This window comes from Diadema antillarum, unplaced genomic scaffold (genome assembly GCF_040938485.1).
Source record: "Diadema antillarum isolate AM-2024a unplaced genomic scaffold, OU_Dant_1.0 scf00000217, whole genome shotgun sequence".
Classification (NCBI taxonomy): Eukaryota; Metazoa; Echinodermata; class Echinoidea; order Diadematoida; family Diadematidae; genus Diadema; species Diadema antillarum.
In genome coordinates this window covers 1,820,289-1,837,653 of record NW_027271106.1, presented here as the reverse complement: position 1 = coordinate 1,837,653, position 17,365 = coordinate 1,820,289, and the positions used below count along the sequence as shown (strand labels likewise).

The following is a 17,365-nucleotide window of genomic DNA, read 5'->3' as shown; positions in this document are numbered from 1 at the left end:
CAAAGGATTTTTCCGTAATAGCCAGTTGATTGTTGAAAAAGCTAGATTTTTCCATAAATTTTAAGTTTTGCCATCTGGTGTGTGTTTCAGTACAGTGATGTCTTTATTAGGTCCAGATTTTTAACTGCGATGACAAAGTTGACATGCAACCTTGATAATTTTCCTTTTGCAGTAAATCATTTTGGACTCCTGAAGACATAGCAGTGGTATCATGCTATTTACTGAGTAGCAAATTCTGATACATTACTTTCACCTAATAGATGATACAAGCTTTTTGATTTTCAGTATTTCAGAAGATTCTTATGACAGAAATGTTTAACTATCACATAGGTTTTACTCTAGTGTACAATGTACAATGCTTCAAGCAGACTCTCCCCTTCTGTTGTGGTTTACTACTTTTTGTGTCTAGCCACCCTTTGCCCCACACTTTGCATGATCAGTGCATTAGTTCATAGTTCATTCAGAGCTATGCTATCACATTTTGCTTTTACATGTTGTAATCTTGGATGGCTATCGATAGCATCAAAACAGCCAACTAGAGTGACAGTTTTTGTGCAATGCTGATCATATTAAACACTATTCTGCCATTCCATGTAGCTATCATCTTACAGTTTCTTGTGGAGAAGACTGTTAACAAGTCACACACTTCCCATCAACAATGTTAGATCTTTGCTAGCTGGGACAGGGAAGCCTTGTGACCTTGAAATTTTCCTTCCATGGTTCATCCAGGTACCGGTGGGGTCCAGCAGCCTCCACAGCCATGCGGAATGGGTCACTACTGTCCGTCCGGCACACAGCACTCAGACCAGTACCCGTGTCCGGCGGGCTCCTGGACCAACCAGACCAATCTGAAATCTGTGGAGGAATGCTACGAGTGTCCCAGAGGCTACTATTGCCTGGAGGCCTCGGAGGAACCAACTGACCTTTGCCCTACTGGACACTACTGCCCTGCAGGTACACACAAACACACACACACACACACACACACACACACACATTCAAATTTACAGATTCCTGTACTTCTTCCCTGTGAGTACCTACACTACATGTACACTGTAGATACATAAAGTATAATACATTCTCTCTAGAAATCACCATTTCTGAAAAAAAGGAAGAAAGAAAGAAGATAAACTAATGAAAATAAATGTATAAATAAATAATTAAATGAATGAAAAATGAATAAAATTGCCATAAACAAAGCATAACAAAAAATAGGTGTTCTTTGATAGACTATATTTACAAAGCAGTTTTCTTTCCTCATGGATTCATGAATCCTTTGTGTGCTTAATTGAGCACTGATTGGCACCAAATGCCCCATAGCATTTTACACACTAACCTAAACCCCTGCATGGAAAGGATAAAGTATCAAGTGGTGAATGAGAGAAATGAGATATAAATTCAGGCTGTGTTTTTTGAAGGATTGATCATTTGTGAGGATTGTATGCAGGTATTAAGTTACTTATTTTCAAGAATTGCACATTATTTTGTGTACTCAAGACAGAGAAAAGCATGAAAAGCAGATCGGTAATGTAGTACCACTTGTATGACGCCTTGCTTTGCTTTTTCTTTGTGTGTGTGTATGACAGGAACCCAATCAGCTAATCAGTATGCGTGCCACGCCGGTTCATACTCCAACCAGCGGGGGAACATACGATGGGAGCAATGCGAAGACTGCACAGAGGGTCACTACTGTCCACAGGGATCCTCGCTGCCCACTGCTTGTCCAGCGTAAGTTGACCAGTGTAGGAGAGTAGGGATAGAAAAAAAAATAACAAACTTCATGTAAGCATGTGTAACCCTCAGTGTGCTTTGCTGGCCAATCATCCAGTGACCAATTTTACTTTGCTAGTTAAGCTGTAGCACAGAGGTCATAATCATTAGTTAGTGAATAGGGGTTAATAATACAATGGCTCATACAGTATCTTTAGGTACTTTGTTGTTACATGTTGATGGGTTTACATAGTTTTTATACCCCCGCCAAACGAAGTTTGAAGGGGGTATATAGGAATCAGCGGACGGTCGGGCGGTCGGGCGGTCGGGCGGTCGGTCCGTTGCAAATCTTGCGTCGCGAACTACTTCCTCAGTTTTCAACCGATTCCCATAAAACTTGGCACAGATGTGTGCCTTGGGTTGTAGATGTGCAAGACGTATTTTTTGACAGTACCCAAAAGTACGTTGCCATGGTAACGGCATATTATGGGCAAAAATGGGTACAAATCTTGCGTCGCGAACTCCTCCCACAGTTTTTGATCAAACTTTATGAAATTAGGTACAGATGTTCATCTGAATATGTTAATGTGCAAGACACATATTTCCGCAGTGGCAAAAAGTGTGTTGCCATGGTAACGGCATGTTATTGGTAAAATATAGGGCAAAATGCTTCATGGCAAAACTACTTCATCAGTGTTCTTCCAATTCTCATGGAATTCATATTGAATGTTTGTCTTAGGATATAGGTCAGCATGACACATTTCTTGACAGTGACAAAAAGTATGTTGCCATGGTAACAGCTCACATATTATGAGCCAAAATGATGGAAAATTTTGTGTTGCAAACTACTTCCTCAGTTTTTGCCCAATTTCCATGAAACTTGGTACAGATGTGTGCCTTTGGTTGTAGATGTGCAAGACGCATTTTTCGACAGTACCCGAAAGTACGTTGCCATGGTAACGGCATATTAATGGCAGAAGATCAAGGAAAGATCTTGCGGATTTAACTACTTCCTCAGTTTTTTGACCAAAGCTTATGAAATGTGGCACACACCTTGATCTTGGTGGGAAGATGTGGAAGACATATTTTTCGGACGTGTCGGAAGCTGCGTTGCCATGGTAACGGCATATAAATGGCAGAAGATCAAGGAAAGATCTTGCGGATTGAACTACTTCCTCTGTATTCGACTGAAGCTCATGAAATGTGGCACACACATTGGTCTTGGTGGGAAGATGTGCAAGACATATTTTTTGGACGTGTCGGAAGCTGCGTTGCCATGGTAACGGCATATTAATGGCGGAAGATCAAGGAAAGATCTTGTGGATTGAACTACTTCCTCAGTTTTTGACAAAAGCTTATGAAATGTGGCACACACAATAGTCTTGGTGGGAAGATGTGCAAGACATATTTTTCGGACGTGTCGGAAGCTGCGTTGCCATGGTAACGGCATTTAAATGGCAGAAGATCAAGGAAAGATCATTCCTTGGGTAAGACTGTTGTCACGGGGTGGGGGTATTAATCACCTTAAGTGATATTTCTAGTTATTTCAGCAATTCTTTTGAAAGGTGGGGGGAGGGGGGAAACCGCATGGCTAGAATAAAGCTCAGCAAGTTATGATGAAGTATATGGGCACGTGTTGGGTAAAACTGTGCTTTATGTACTATATTGAGGCCAAAATTTTATTCAACACTGTTACACCAACACAGACTGTCTTAAACGATTTGTGTAGATGTATAATTCAATTTTAATATCCTGAGGATCAAATATTGGATCACTCTAACCTGCAAAAAAGATTCATATCTGATAAAAGCTTGCAAAAGACTTAATGCACAAACATTAATCAACTTTAATGTGGTGAGTACAAAGAACCAATTAATTACACTGATTATTTCAACCGCAGACTTAACATGTGTCGTATCAGTATTCTGATGTAGCAAAGTTTGGTAAGAGACCAGTTTCTTAGCTACATGTGCTTCTACTACTGTTTGGTATACATGTACCATCACATCTTTCTGCTTTTATGTAGGAAGTAAAAATTCAAGCCCTGTAATATTGATGATGAAGTGTTTGCGAAAGCGCAATTTCGTGGCTAAACTTTTCTAACTAGCAAAAAGCAGGGTATCTCTGTACCTTTATTTAAGGAAAATGAAACATGTAGGCTCTGTAATAACGAGTCATCCATGATTTTCTCTTTCCAGGGGAACGTTCCGAGAGGAGACGGAGGGGCAGAGTGAGTCGGACTGTGCCACCTGTACGGATGGACATTACTGCAATGGCACTGGCAATGTGGAACCTGTGGAGTGTAGCAAGGGGACATATTCGGTGAGTGGATGGACGAGTGATTTATTACGGAAGGGAGGAAAATATTGTGGCACAACAACATGTTATACATTTCTGACAACAGACAATTCGCCTCCATCACACCAGACTTAAGTAAATTCAACAAAACTTTATTCCTCCCCTCGCCTCAAGCTCCATCGTCCCCAGTCTTGATCTCTGTTCCAACATGGACCAAACGGGCCACTCCCACTTTGCACAAATGCATATTCATGACATATTATTCAAGGAGTGATTGGTCAGCTGTCGATAAAGGAGATTAAGTCACTAGTGATTTTTTCTTTTTTTTTAATGGAGAAGATGTGTGACTTCTCTGTTCTCAGGTTGAAGATCAACTGTGTCAGTTTTATTTGCCTAAAAGTTCAGATGTACGGTTTGTACTGGTAGGCTAGTGATAGGGGAAATAAAAGATTTTATGCATAATGATCACCTGTATGTCCCAAGTGGTGCATATCAACCTTTTACTTTAATTCGCATCTTATTTTTTGTAGAACTGCATTGCACTGTATATTAAGTGTTTTTTATGGTGCAGTTCATCTTGATGGAAAGACATCATTAACATATATCAGAAGACCTTACATTTGGTTTTTTTTTGTGTTATTGTTTTGTGTGTGAGCACCATATTTTTTGGGAATTATGAGTAAAGACATTCATTCCTTCATCAAGCAGGTATCACCAAATTTGCGAATATAGTAATAAGGTTGACAGTCATGCATCCACATATTACATCAATTCATCAATCAATTTGTGTTTGTGCAAATGAAGAGAATCTAGTTCAGGTATTGGCAACAGAAAGAAAGTACTAAGTATTGAAGAATATAAGCACAGTATTTATAAATTTCTTCTATCTAGCTTGTCTTCATTTGAAATGAAATGAACATGAAAATAAAAAGCCAAGACTCACTCTGAAATGTCATGATTTTCCTTCAGCATTTCGGAGCCACTGAATGCACCACATGTGAAGCTGGCTACTACTGCGATGAGAGGGCTACAACGCAGACCAACATGTACGCTTACAAGATCTGTCCAGCTGGGGTGTTCTGTGACTACGGCAGGACCACAGCTCCAGACCTCTTCAACGACGCTTGCCCCGCTGGTTCCTACTGTCTCAGTGGAGATAGGGTAAGAGACATTGGAGATTATCTGGCGCTGACAGTCTGAATTTGAATCTTTTGAAAATGTGCCCTTTAGGTGTAGAAAGTTCTAAGATTTTTTATGCTCCCTGGAACTGTAAATGGTGGCAGCATGTTGAGGACAAATCCATAGTATCCTCCGAACTCTGTGCAGATACAATAACGTGCAACAAGGATAGAATCTGCAGTGAATATGCAGTCACATTTTACTCTCTAGTAATTCTCTGAGTCTTATTCAAAAGTATCATCAATTTTTGGCATGGCATTTAGAATGTCATTCCAATATGTCAGCATGTCCCGCTAACATTCCTCACAGACCACCCTTAGTTCCCGCTTGACGGCATATGCTCCACCGGTATCCATAAGTCATAAGCACTGAAGTGGTCTGCATGAAGAAATGTAGATCTCCACTTAGCAGTAAAGTACTTAAATGTTTGAGGAGCCACTTTTATTTTATTAATTTTATTCATGCTGTAATGCAGCCTCGAGCATGTAGTGTGATGAAATCTATCTTTAATGTTCACACAGCCAAAACTAAAATGACATACAACTTATGGTTGCTACCCCAAAATAGATTTTTACAAAGTGTACACACCAACATAATACGTGTACTTTCGTCAGTGAGTTGGTTGCTACCCCAAAATGGATTTTTACAAAGTGTACACACCAACATAATACTTTCGTCAGTGAGTTGGTTGCTACCCCAAAATAGATTTTTACAAAGTGTACACACCAACATAATACGTGTACTTTCGTCAATGAGTTGGTTGCTACCCCAAAATGGATTTTTACAAAGTGTACACACCAACATAATACTTTCGTCAGTGAGTTGGTTGCTACCCCAAAATAGATTTTTACAAAGTGTACACACCAACATAATGCTTTCGTCAGTGAGTTAAGCGTGATGTTTATTTGATGTCGTCAAACAGGATCCATTCCCAAGACACTGTCCGAACGGCACATACAGCGACGAGGTTGGGCTGACACAAGAGTCCGAGTGTCAGACTTGTCCCGCTGGCCAATACTGTTCCCCCACGGGACTCACAGCACCGGTGAGTGAATCTCTGATTTCTTTTAAATAGAATTGGACTGCAACTTAAACAGGGCTCTTTGCCAAATTATTTCTTTGGTGTTTGTTGTTGTTGTTGTTGTTGTTGTTGATATTTCATACCTGTATTTTCCCATGAACTTCGATGTAACTTGTCAGGCTGTTTCATCAGTTGTTTAATCCCTTCCCCTCAAGCTCAGTGCACAGTTTGTCAACCTACCAACAATGCTAGAGTCTCTCAGGGAGGCCAATGTGATACAACAGGAGTTAAGGGGTCGTTTGATAGGTTTGGGTCATCTGTGCCAACTAGCTATGAAAGCAAGAAGGTGAGTACGTGTTCTGAGGGAGGCCTAGGTGATACAGCAGGGATTATAGGGTTGTTTAGTAGGTTTGGGACATTTATGCCAGCTGGCTACAAAAGTTAGGAGGTGAACACGTCTTCTGGTGAATGAGCACAATGAGTGAAATTTGTGTGACATTTCAGTATATCTCTCCTGTGAAGCTGGTATTATTTTCCAAAAAGTTTATGCTTTTGGATTTCCCGTTTCTTAAACCGTTGAGAATGGGCTGATTTTGCTAAACACGCATTTCCCTTGACTCCTGCCTGAGTATTGTATACTTGAGACTAGTCTTCAACAGGTTAACTGAGGATTCATGAGGCTTAGGCATAGACCGTAATCATGTATGTTTTCTAACTCTAATCTGCAACAGGCTGGTGATTGTCCTGGTGGTCACTACTGTCCAGAAGGTACAGCCGACGCATACGAGAATCCCTGCCCGCAGTCCTTCTACCTGAATGCTAGTGCTGGAGAGAATTCGCAGGGTTGTACGCTGTGCATTGCTGGCTACTACTGCCCCGAGCAAGGTCTGGCTTGGCCCTATGAGTGCACACGAGTAAGTAGAACTTTTGACAGACATCACGACACCATGCCGGATTTGTACACAGAACACATCAGCTTTACTTAATTTTGTAATTTAGGAATAACCTTGCATACAGATACAGTATAGCATTCTGTGCTCTGCATTTGTATCATTGCTTTAAAAGTTTTTTGTGCTTTTTAAACCACCGAGTATGCGACTGATCCCCCAAGCAGTGTCCCCTCTTCGATAGTCTTCGATCAAGCTCACCAACTTACAAAGATGTTAAAAAAAAATGAAAGAAATCCAATGCACAACAGGCATACATGGTTATTCATTTTGTTTGGTTTTATTTAATCATAAACAACCATCCTACGCAGAACCAATAAGAGTAATACACTGTGATATCTTCTCCAGTGACAAGAGCACACATACAATTGTGATAGCATGCACTGTGCTATGTATTGAATGTGTATAAAAAGGAAAAGAGCTGTTCTTGTTTCAAGAAATAAGACATGCACTGAACTTCACATGTTCAACAGCTGGCACAAAGGATAATTAAAATGCAGTGTTTAAAACTTGAACATTGAAATATTAATCTGGGTACAAAGCAAAAACAATACAAAACAAAACAAAACTACCGTAGGACACTTCTGCTGTTTGTTACATACTCTACCAGTGGTTGTAGTCTTACGTAATGATCTAGACTGCCGCCAAAATCTTGGGACATACATTGTGAGTGCTGAATGTGAAAGCTGGGCAGATATGGAGGTGTAGGTCATGGCATTCTGATGGCCGTTGTGTATACAGATATCATAAATGTTATTTTTCTGCTGCTGTTTGCCTTTCTTTCTCCAGGGCTTCTTCTGTCCGGCTGGCAGTGCCTTCCCCCAGCCTTGCCCAACCGGTACCTACGGTAACTCCACCCTCCTGCGGCGCAGTGAGGATTGTACACCTTGCCCCGGAGGGTACTACTGCGAAGGTGCCGGTAACCAGGAACCGACTGATGTTTGTGATGCTGGCTTCTATTGCAGCTGGAAAGCCCTGTCATCGGTAAGTGTCTAGTATATCGAACAGAGCATGTCTAGAATATTATGAGTAAAAGTTCTTGACTCTGTCCACTGTCTTATAGTTGTTCTGTACCATTCACTGCTGGTATTTTGAACAGTATGTGTGAGAAATGTGGCAGAGGAGGAAGAAACAGCATACAAATGATGCACAGGACAGAGTGGATCGGTGAGAATTGGATGCACGACTTTGGAACTGTTTAAACCCACGAACGCAGCAAGTGGGTTTTAGACTGTTTCCAAAGTTAAACAAGAGCATCCAATTCTCACTGATTCCGGAACTAGGCCTGTGCATCATTTAATCCATAAAATGGCCTCGTAAATTCATGAAATTTAACCCTTTTCCCCCCATCATGCTTGCGGTACACCTACAATACTATACAAGGCTTGAGCCATGTATTCAGATTTTACCAAATGCTTGTCTCAGTGTGGATCAGTAAAAAAAAAAATCAATGCATGATAATCAACCAATCAGATTGCAGAGATTGTAAAGCTCATTTTATAAAATGTTATGAACAAAAGCAGCGAAGCACTACCACTTTAGCACACTACACCCCATACGTAGATACACATTCACTTATACTGTAGGTGGTTCAGGGGCTAAAGAGTTAAAGCTAAAATACAGGTGCCTGTGTTAAAGACTCGTCTCATCATGTTCTCTGTGTCCGTTCTCCTTGCACTGTCCAGGCCCCTGTGGATGGCTTCACTGGAGATGTCTGTCCACCTGGTGGTTACTGTCCCGCTGGGTCAGCCTTCCCGGCCAACTGTCCCCTGGGAACCTACAGCAACTCCTCTGGCTCCAAGTCACCTGATGATTGCATTGCTTGTGACCCTGGGTAAGTGGTGCCTCGCATGCCTTCACTCTGAGACAATACACATCAATGCAAGAATAAACTTAACACATTTGAGAAGAGATAGATTGGTAGATAGATAAATAGATAGATAGATAGATAGATAGATACACTCGTAGATAGATAGGTAGATAGATAGTAGATAGATAAATAGATAGATAGATAGATACATGTAGGTAGATATATAGATACACTGTAAATATATATTATATAGATAGAGAGATAGATAGATAGATAGGTAGATAGGTAGATAGATGGATATTTGTAGGTAGGTAGGTAGATAGATGGATTGCTGTTCAAGTAGAAAGAAAGAAAGATGGATGAATAGAGGAAGAGGAAGAGAAAAGAAAAGAGTTTATATGTTTTGCCCTCGTGGCCACGATACAATTTGCTTAGCACCCCAATGACATTAAGGAAATCAAGCTGTCATTGCAGCATTCTGTAAATCAGAGAGGTGGGTTGTGATAAGGGATATGGGAGGATTATCCCACGCAACATGAAATTCAAGGCCTCAGTTGTTCATCTAGTAACACCCTGTAGCATTGCAGGTGGTCAGTGTAATTACAGGGTTTGTTTGTAAGTTTTAAATACCTGCCTATATTCATCTAGCCACTTCCGTTAATCAGTTTAAGACTCTGCTGAAAACTTATCTTTTTAGTAGATAGTCCTTTGGAATGGTCCAGATGTGAGTTGGTCGATGGAGGTGCACACTGATTTTGATTTTCAGTACTTATCATATTTATACACTGTATCTATTTTTTTGTATTTTTGTATTATTTTGGACTAAATATTGATTTTTATGGTAAACTGCGCGCTTAGAAACATCCGTATTAAGCGCCTTATAAATGTAGAATTATCATTATTATTAAATGAAACATGAACAGAAAATGAAATCTATTCTGTGCAAATAGAAGGCAGCATGAGATAGTAGAAAGGAGGAGAGATATTAATGGAGGAATATTCTTTCATTCTTGACCCTGAAGCTACTACTGTGCTGGTGACAACAACCCAGAACCCACTGGACCGTGCAGAGCCGGGTACTACTGCACCGGTGGTTCGGGCACGCCCATCCAACATGAGGTACCCGCGGGCCACTACAGCCAAGACGCTGCCTACAAGGCGGAGCCCTGTGAGAGGGGCACCTACCAGACTGCCACTGCCTCCTCCTCCTGCCTGGACTGCCCCCAGGGCGCCTACTGTAACTCATCAGGGACGGCCACACCGGAACCCTGTCTATCGGGTCACTACTGCCCCCCTAGGACCATCATACCCATTCCATGCCCACTGGTTAGCATACAGGGATATCACTAACAATTGTAACATTAAGTGTAACTTGTAGTCTCTTTTGCCACTAAAGTTGTCATTATTTTGTGATATTGTGTGAAATATGACATTGTCTCTCTCGTATATAAAAAGATGGAACAAGGAAAAAGGCATGATCCTATCCTTTGTTGAAAAATTTGAGAATGAAACTATTGAGCATTTCATCATCATTTCTTGACATCAGCATTGACTAGAATGACATCGTGAAGAGCTTATGGTACATACTACATGTATAAGAAGATTTGTTGCTTTATTGACAAATACCAAGCCATCAATTGCATTCTAAACTTGTGGAAGTTGAATCCGATGGAAAGAAGAAACTAGGCCCCAAAGTATTGTGAGTTTGGTCGATGTTAGCTGCTCTAAAGCTGACTCTCTATCTGCCGTGTGTACTCCCCAGGGTACCTTCCGGTTCGAGACCAGCGCCCAGTCGGTTGGGGACTGCAACACCTGTGATCCCGGCAAGTTTTGTGGAGAGACTGGACTGTCGGCGGTCAGTGGTGATTGTGCTGCTGGCCACTACTGCCTTGGTGGAGCGGACACTTCTCACCCCTACGTCACCGAATGTGTGAGTACTGTGTGCTAGAGTGTGTTCTTGTGTATATGTCAGAAGATGCATGTTTCTTGGTCCTTTGGTATAGCACCTGACTCTTGTTAGTGTAAGGTTGCTGGTGCAGAACCCAGTCATGGTATTACAAATCTTCAAACTTTATAAATCCACATGTAGTCTGCTCCAAGATCACATTGTGATATACTCCCTCTTGCTGGTTCTTCACATTATGACATGTTCGAATATCCTGCAGCCCTGCAAAGTACTACAGCCATTCACCAATCTGACCCATGGGGAAAATGTTCCTGTTCTTTTATTGAGGAGGAAAGAAATATCTTGATTTGGTGGAATATGAGAGAAAATCACTAAGATTTAGAGATACTGGCTTCTTGACCACTATCAGTAGTATATTTGCTCTCTGAAGAAGATATATGTGATAGAAATGCTAATATTGAGAAATGGAAAAACAATATCTGAATCATATGTTGAAATGGTGATGTTGATTATCTTTCTGAGGTTGCTTCATCCCTCTTACAGGCAAACTCCACTGTCTTAGGGGGCGGAGAATGCCCGCCGGGATACTACTGCCCGGCTGGTACGGCCACACCCAACATGTTCCCATGCGAGAATGGAACATACCTGAACGTGACAGGAGGCCAGTCCCAAGACGACTGCCTGGACTGCCCCGGTGGAGAGGTTTGCGCTGGCTACGCTCTCACTGAGCCATCTGGCCTCTGTGCAGCAGGTAAGTTTGATTGTGGTTTGTTATCCCCTCCTAAGGAGACAAAGTGAATAGCTGTAATTCCAGATTGCTGAATAATAGATTGAATAGTGCATTGTTTGCTTGTAGAAGATGAGGAGAGCGTTGTTCACATGATTGCACGCACAATCAATTGTCCTTATGTTTCTTTGTTTCTTTGTGTCTTTCATAATCATTATTTTAGAAGATATTTAGAATTTATCCTTCATATACACGGTGTACATATGTATGTGATGCTTCCATGTTATGTAGTATTGATTGCTGATGGGCTACATTTCATTTGCATCCATGAAATGTCCGTGTCACTGATTGTTCATTTCATTTGAAAAACGGAAAGAGAACAAAAGGGGATAGAAACTCAACTAGCACGAAAAGGTTGCTGTCTTTCTCATGCAAGTATGATTATCTCAAGGTGCTATTTGCATACTCAAAGATGTTTGGTCTGTAGATTCAACGTCTATTGTGTGAGTGCTATATAAACCAACATTAGTCTGTACACCAAACATGTCAGGTTTTATTATGCTCAGTTTCCTCCATGACAGATATACAATATGACCATCATATCTTGGTCTGACAAATTTATGATCAGATGTACAAGAGTGTGAATATTACCAGATGAGATAACAATGTCTCATTTCAGAGTTTAAGTCAGATCAGCCAGAATAATTATACGAATGGATATGGTTTTCATTTACGAGCAAATGTGCAATACTTATGATGCAATACTTTCAATGAAGCTGAGAAAAGTGGAAAATGCTATTTGTTATATTAGGATCATGAAAGCACAACATTCATGTATCTTTACATCTACATTGTGGATGTACATTGTGAGGTCAAAATAATACCATATTATCGTAAGATATGATATTTTCAGGCATGATATTCTGTAGATTTAAATCTGATTTCAGATTTTTTTTTCTCAAGTCTGTACACATTTTGCTATTTTCGTGTATCAAAATCACCTGAAAATTTTGATTTCAGATTTTTTCAAAAAACCTCAATATCATCCCTGTATTTTGTGCTGCTCTTTCCAGGATACTTCTGTCTTGGGCGGGCCTTGACCCAGTACCCAACAGATGGTAGCACAGGTAACATCTGTCCAGTTGGTCACTACTGTCCCGAAGGCTCTCCTGCAGCCCTGCGGTGCCCGGACGGGTTCTACAATAACATTACTGGCCGGGCGGAGTGTTTCACGTGTCCAGCAGGTGAGTGGGATCTGTGGTTTGTACCGGTGTGCTAGTCTTAACTTCAGATATGGTTTGAAGAATTTCATGTACCATACATAACTCTTCTTGTGTAATTTGACATGGCTGATAGCTGTGTTTTGATATAACCTGTGTGTATTGTCATGCCATGTACACGTGTGTATTAGAGAGCTAAGTTAGTGTTGTGATGTCATTGTAAGGGAGATATTAAGTTGTACTTGTTATTCCAAAGCACCTCAGAGACTGTGTGTGTTGGACTACCTTGCTCACAGGCATACATACAGAGGTCAACATATTGTGCGAGGAATAGGAGACAGGGACTGTTGTAAGGGAGAGTAGAGTGAGAATCAGGTAAAGGGGTTTTGAAGTTGGTATGAGGAGAAGTATGAACCAGAAAGGAGGGAAGAGAGGGGGTTGGAAAATCATGGATACAAGAGAGAGAAGTGATGGAGATTTTAGAATCTTGAATGATGAACCATGACATATCATACTTGTTCTACAGGATTCTACTGTGCTGATGGCGAACGCCTCCTGGCCTGTCCCCGTGGCCACTACTGCCCCCAGGGCACCGGGAGCAACGGGTCCATCCCTTGTCCTCGCGGGACCTATAACCCAGACCTGGGTCTGGCCTCGGAAGACCAGTGCCAGCCCTGCGCTGCTGGTTACTACTGCACCCAGCTGGGAGCCTTCTCCTTTGGCATAGCCAACGCCTCGGCTGGGCCGTGTGATGCAGGGTACTACTGTCAGCTGGGTGAGTTGAGATTTCTAGACATTCTTGAACTTGAAGGGAATATGTTCTTGGTTAACAATCTGAAGGGCTTTTGATGCGAGGGCATCATGTTGTAGAAATCACACAAGAAGATGTAGACTCATTTCAGTTAAGATGCTTGTGAGTTACCTACTGTCATTGAAAATTTGTACTGTTTTCGTACTTTTTGTGCTTTTCCTTTGTACACCTACACGTATCAGAGGCATAACGCTTTGCAAGTTCCCCATCTACAAATTGTGTCAATCAGTTGTTGCCTCGTTGAATTTCATATGTGACTGCACTAAGATGAACTGAGTGAATTTTGATTCTCAAGCCCACTTAGTCCAGAGGTCACAGTCAGAGGTGCTGTATACAAATCATTTGTTAACTTACTATCAAAGTGGACATACTGAAAGTTACAAAGCAATTGACCTTGAAAAAGCGTTGGTTAAGATGCAGTGAAATGTGGTGACGATTCCTGCTCTTTTGGGGATAAATGGTAAAAAAAAACCCAGAGCTAAACCTTGACATTGCTGATTGAAGCTGACTGAATACTTAATCCTTGAATGTTATGTGTACCGTACGTTTTAAAAAAAAAAAAGATACAACAGTACCCTCCACAACAATAACTTTAATAATAGTGAATCAATCCAAATACAATTTCAGGATGTGAAACTGCAACTCATTGTCCACATCTTACAGAAAACCCCATTCGATTTGCTTTGGTGGTCAAAGAGAAATAGGGAATTTTGTAGAGCACATCAGGAATCTCTTCCCTCCAAGTTCTGTCTATTACATGTATGTTCACACATTAATGTGCAGTTCCAAGAGCATCCGAGTGCTAAATTTGGAAGAATCAGACTCATGACATGCTTTACAACAATCCACATTTCTCTGTGACCGCTTAACCAAATTGAATGGGGTTTTCTGCAAGATAGAGCTAAGATGTTATATTGTAAGACACTAAAGCTGCAGCATTTAGACGGTTTAATCATATCGGGTGTTATCAGTGCAAAAATCTGATTGTAATATTTTTTTGGACATACTGTACAGGCGTGAATGTGAGTAACCCTGATGGCGAGACGAACAGTGGCATAGGCGGACCGTGCCCTCAGGGCTTCTTCTGCCCGCAGCAAACGTCCGTCCCGCAGCCCTGCGTCAATGGAACCTACTCAGATGGCCTCTACCTCACCCAGCAGTCGGAGTGCACAGACTGTGATCCCGGCTTCTACTGCGGCACCTTCAACCTGACGGAGCCGCAGGGGCCATGTGACCCCGGTTTCTATTGCACCTATGGAGCTTCCTACCCTAATCCTCTTGGTGAGTGTCACAATCAAATGCTCCAGCATAACGTGTAAGGAATAGCTCCAGAATGAATGAATGGACGGATGAATGAGTGATTGACAGAAGGATGGAAGGAGGGATTGATTGGCTAAATCCTTTGTGTGCTTTGGATGCCGATTGGTGCAGAAAACCCGTTAGCATTGTACATACTGTCTGAAGTCTGGCACTGAAAGGGTTAACTGAACAACTTACAGGCAAACCAAATGGTATAGTGAATACTTGAGTGTATGAAGAGCATGTAGATAGGAAAGAAGTGGTGGTACAAGTCTCAGACATGCAGAGATGATATATTTTGTGTGCTGTAACAAGTAGGGTCCCTGAAATCATAACACATAAAAATGACATTGATGGTTGGTCTTTAGCCATGTAATCATAGTCATTTGTTCTTTGATCATGTATTTCATTGTAAGCATCTTGAGTATGAGGAGAAACAATTTTGTGTGTGTGTGTGTGTGTGTGTGTGTGTGCAATCAAAGCCATTCTTTATTCTAAATACTAAAAGATGAAACACTGAAACTTCAAGTCTAGCAATACTTCAAAGGAAATCCCCCTTCCAAAAAAAACCCCAGGATTTCCCAAAATTCTGCCTTATGCTTTTATTCTCTTACTGTCCTTTGGATGATGAGGCTGATATTTTAGTAAGGTTTTTAGAAGTATGACATCAGAAAGTAATCACAATATTACATGGTTTTATGTTGGTGTAGTAGCTGACATCCTGCTGGTTAATAACTGTTCGGGCATAATTGGATCAGTTAGGACTTTCTATGCTGATATATATGAGATTAACTGAGTTCAAAGTACCTGTTGTATTTGACCTCATCACAACGTCAGCAGCAAGATAATTTATGTAGTTACAAGGTCAGCTGTGTCGCGACCTTTGCCCTCTCCAATCAAGCTGTGTTTCCCGATGCATCTCTCTTCCAGGTGATGACGATACAGGTGCACCGTGCCCCGTTGGGACCTACTGTGAGTCGGGATCCAGCGTACCCATCGGCTGCCCACCGGGCACCTACAATGAGAACACGCAGCAGTCGGAGTGCCTGGCCTGTCCAGCTGGCTGGTACTGCCCCGGCAACGTGTCCAACTTCAGGCCGTTTGACTGCCCCGCTGGCTACTACTGTCCCAATGGTGAGAGCGAGTGTTTGGCTTGCATCTCTTACCTGTCATGTGGTACATTTGTAACCTCACTTTTGCAGATGTTCTTGATGTCAGTGAAAATAACCAGTTATTTTTCAGGGGAAGTATTAGATACTTCGATTGAGACACTCCATGAAAAAAGATATATGCTGTACTGATATGGTGCAGTTGAATAAGTACATTGTACTTTAGCTTAACAATTAATCTAAATCTAAACACAGTGGTCTGTGCATAAGAATTAGCTTAGAGTAATTATTCACCTCATAATGTATCATGCTAGAATTTTTGAACATGCTGATAACAAGAGTCAAAAACTTGCTTCAAGGTAGCTCATGTGAAAATCTAGAATTTCAACAAATTTAAAATAAATCTCTGTGTGACTTTAAAAGGTCAATCTAGTTTGATGCTGGCATATCAGCCATATTTGGCTTGTTATGTTGAAAAACTTAAAATGATATGAATCTCAAACTCAAACCAAAGTTTTGAGAATGTGAATACATTCATTTCATTTATGCAATATTACTTTGTTATGACTCGGATTTTGGAAAAAAGTGAGGAAGTAAATCAATAAATGTAGCTAATATTTGGTATATGAATATATTAGTCTGCTTTTGTATGTTAATGTAGCTAATATTTGGTGTATGAATATATTAGTCTGCTTTTGTATGTTACTTCGCTCTGCAAGTTTCTAATGTGTAGAATTTTATGCCATATAATCCACCCCTTGCAACAGGAACTGAGCATGCCTACCAGTATCCCTGTCCAAAGGGTACCTACCGGCCAGACCAGAATGGTCACTCCCTGGATGACTGCACCATCTGTGACCCTGGAAAGTACTGCGCCTATGAGGGCAACACCACCTACACCGGCGACTGTGATGAAGGTATGGGCACTCATTCAACGTTCATTCAAAATGACTGATTTTACTTGTGTCATGTAAAGGCTGTTTCTTGTCTGGTGCGATGGATGTTGTGTAGATAGTGTGTGATGCATTGATTATGCTCTTATCCCTGCAAGCGTCTGCATTTCTCTAGATTCCCCCCACATATTGTTTTAATTCCTTATATGAATATGACTTGCTCCAGACAATGTAAACACATTCTGTCACATATCTATTGCACAAAGTTCATTTCAATCTGTATACACATCAATTTTATTAATATTTTTTTCCATGAAAAGAAATGTTGCTACTAAGTGATCCTTGTCTTTCAGTCGAATCTTCTGGACTGTTAGTATTTGTTAACACATTACCTGCACCTTTGTTAAGGGAAAGAGCTTGCCTAGAAAAGTCTCA

The 17,365-nt window shown here is 41.1% G+C and overlaps 1 protein-coding gene across 1 annotated transcript in view; it reads left to right on the top strand.

Annotated features, from left to right (window-relative positions):
* LOC139724493 (uncharacterized) overlaps nucleotides 1-17,365 on the top strand; it is a 55,104-nt gene that overhangs the window by 18,519 nt on the left and 19,220 nt on the right. Inside the window, exons 11-20 of the mRNA XM_071635625.1 lie at nucleotides 8,768-8,786; nucleotides 8,905-8,989; nucleotides 9,988-10,291; nucleotides 10,728-10,895; nucleotides 11,415-11,622; nucleotides 12,672-12,842; nucleotides 13,345-13,593; nucleotides 14,644-14,910; nucleotides 15,859-16,062; nucleotides 16,805-16,954. Of these exons, the coding sequence (XP_071491726.1) occupies nucleotides 8,768-8,786; nucleotides 8,905-8,989; nucleotides 9,988-10,291; nucleotides 10,728-10,895; nucleotides 11,415-11,622; nucleotides 12,672-12,842; nucleotides 13,345-13,593; nucleotides 14,644-14,910; nucleotides 15,859-16,062; nucleotides 16,805-16,954 (1,825 nt within the window). The remainder of the gene's footprint in view (nucleotides 1-8,767; nucleotides 8,787-8,904; nucleotides 8,990-9,987; nucleotides 10,292-10,727; nucleotides 10,896-11,414; nucleotides 11,623-12,671; nucleotides 12,843-13,344; nucleotides 13,594-14,643; nucleotides 14,911-15,858; nucleotides 16,063-16,804; nucleotides 16,955-17,365) is intronic.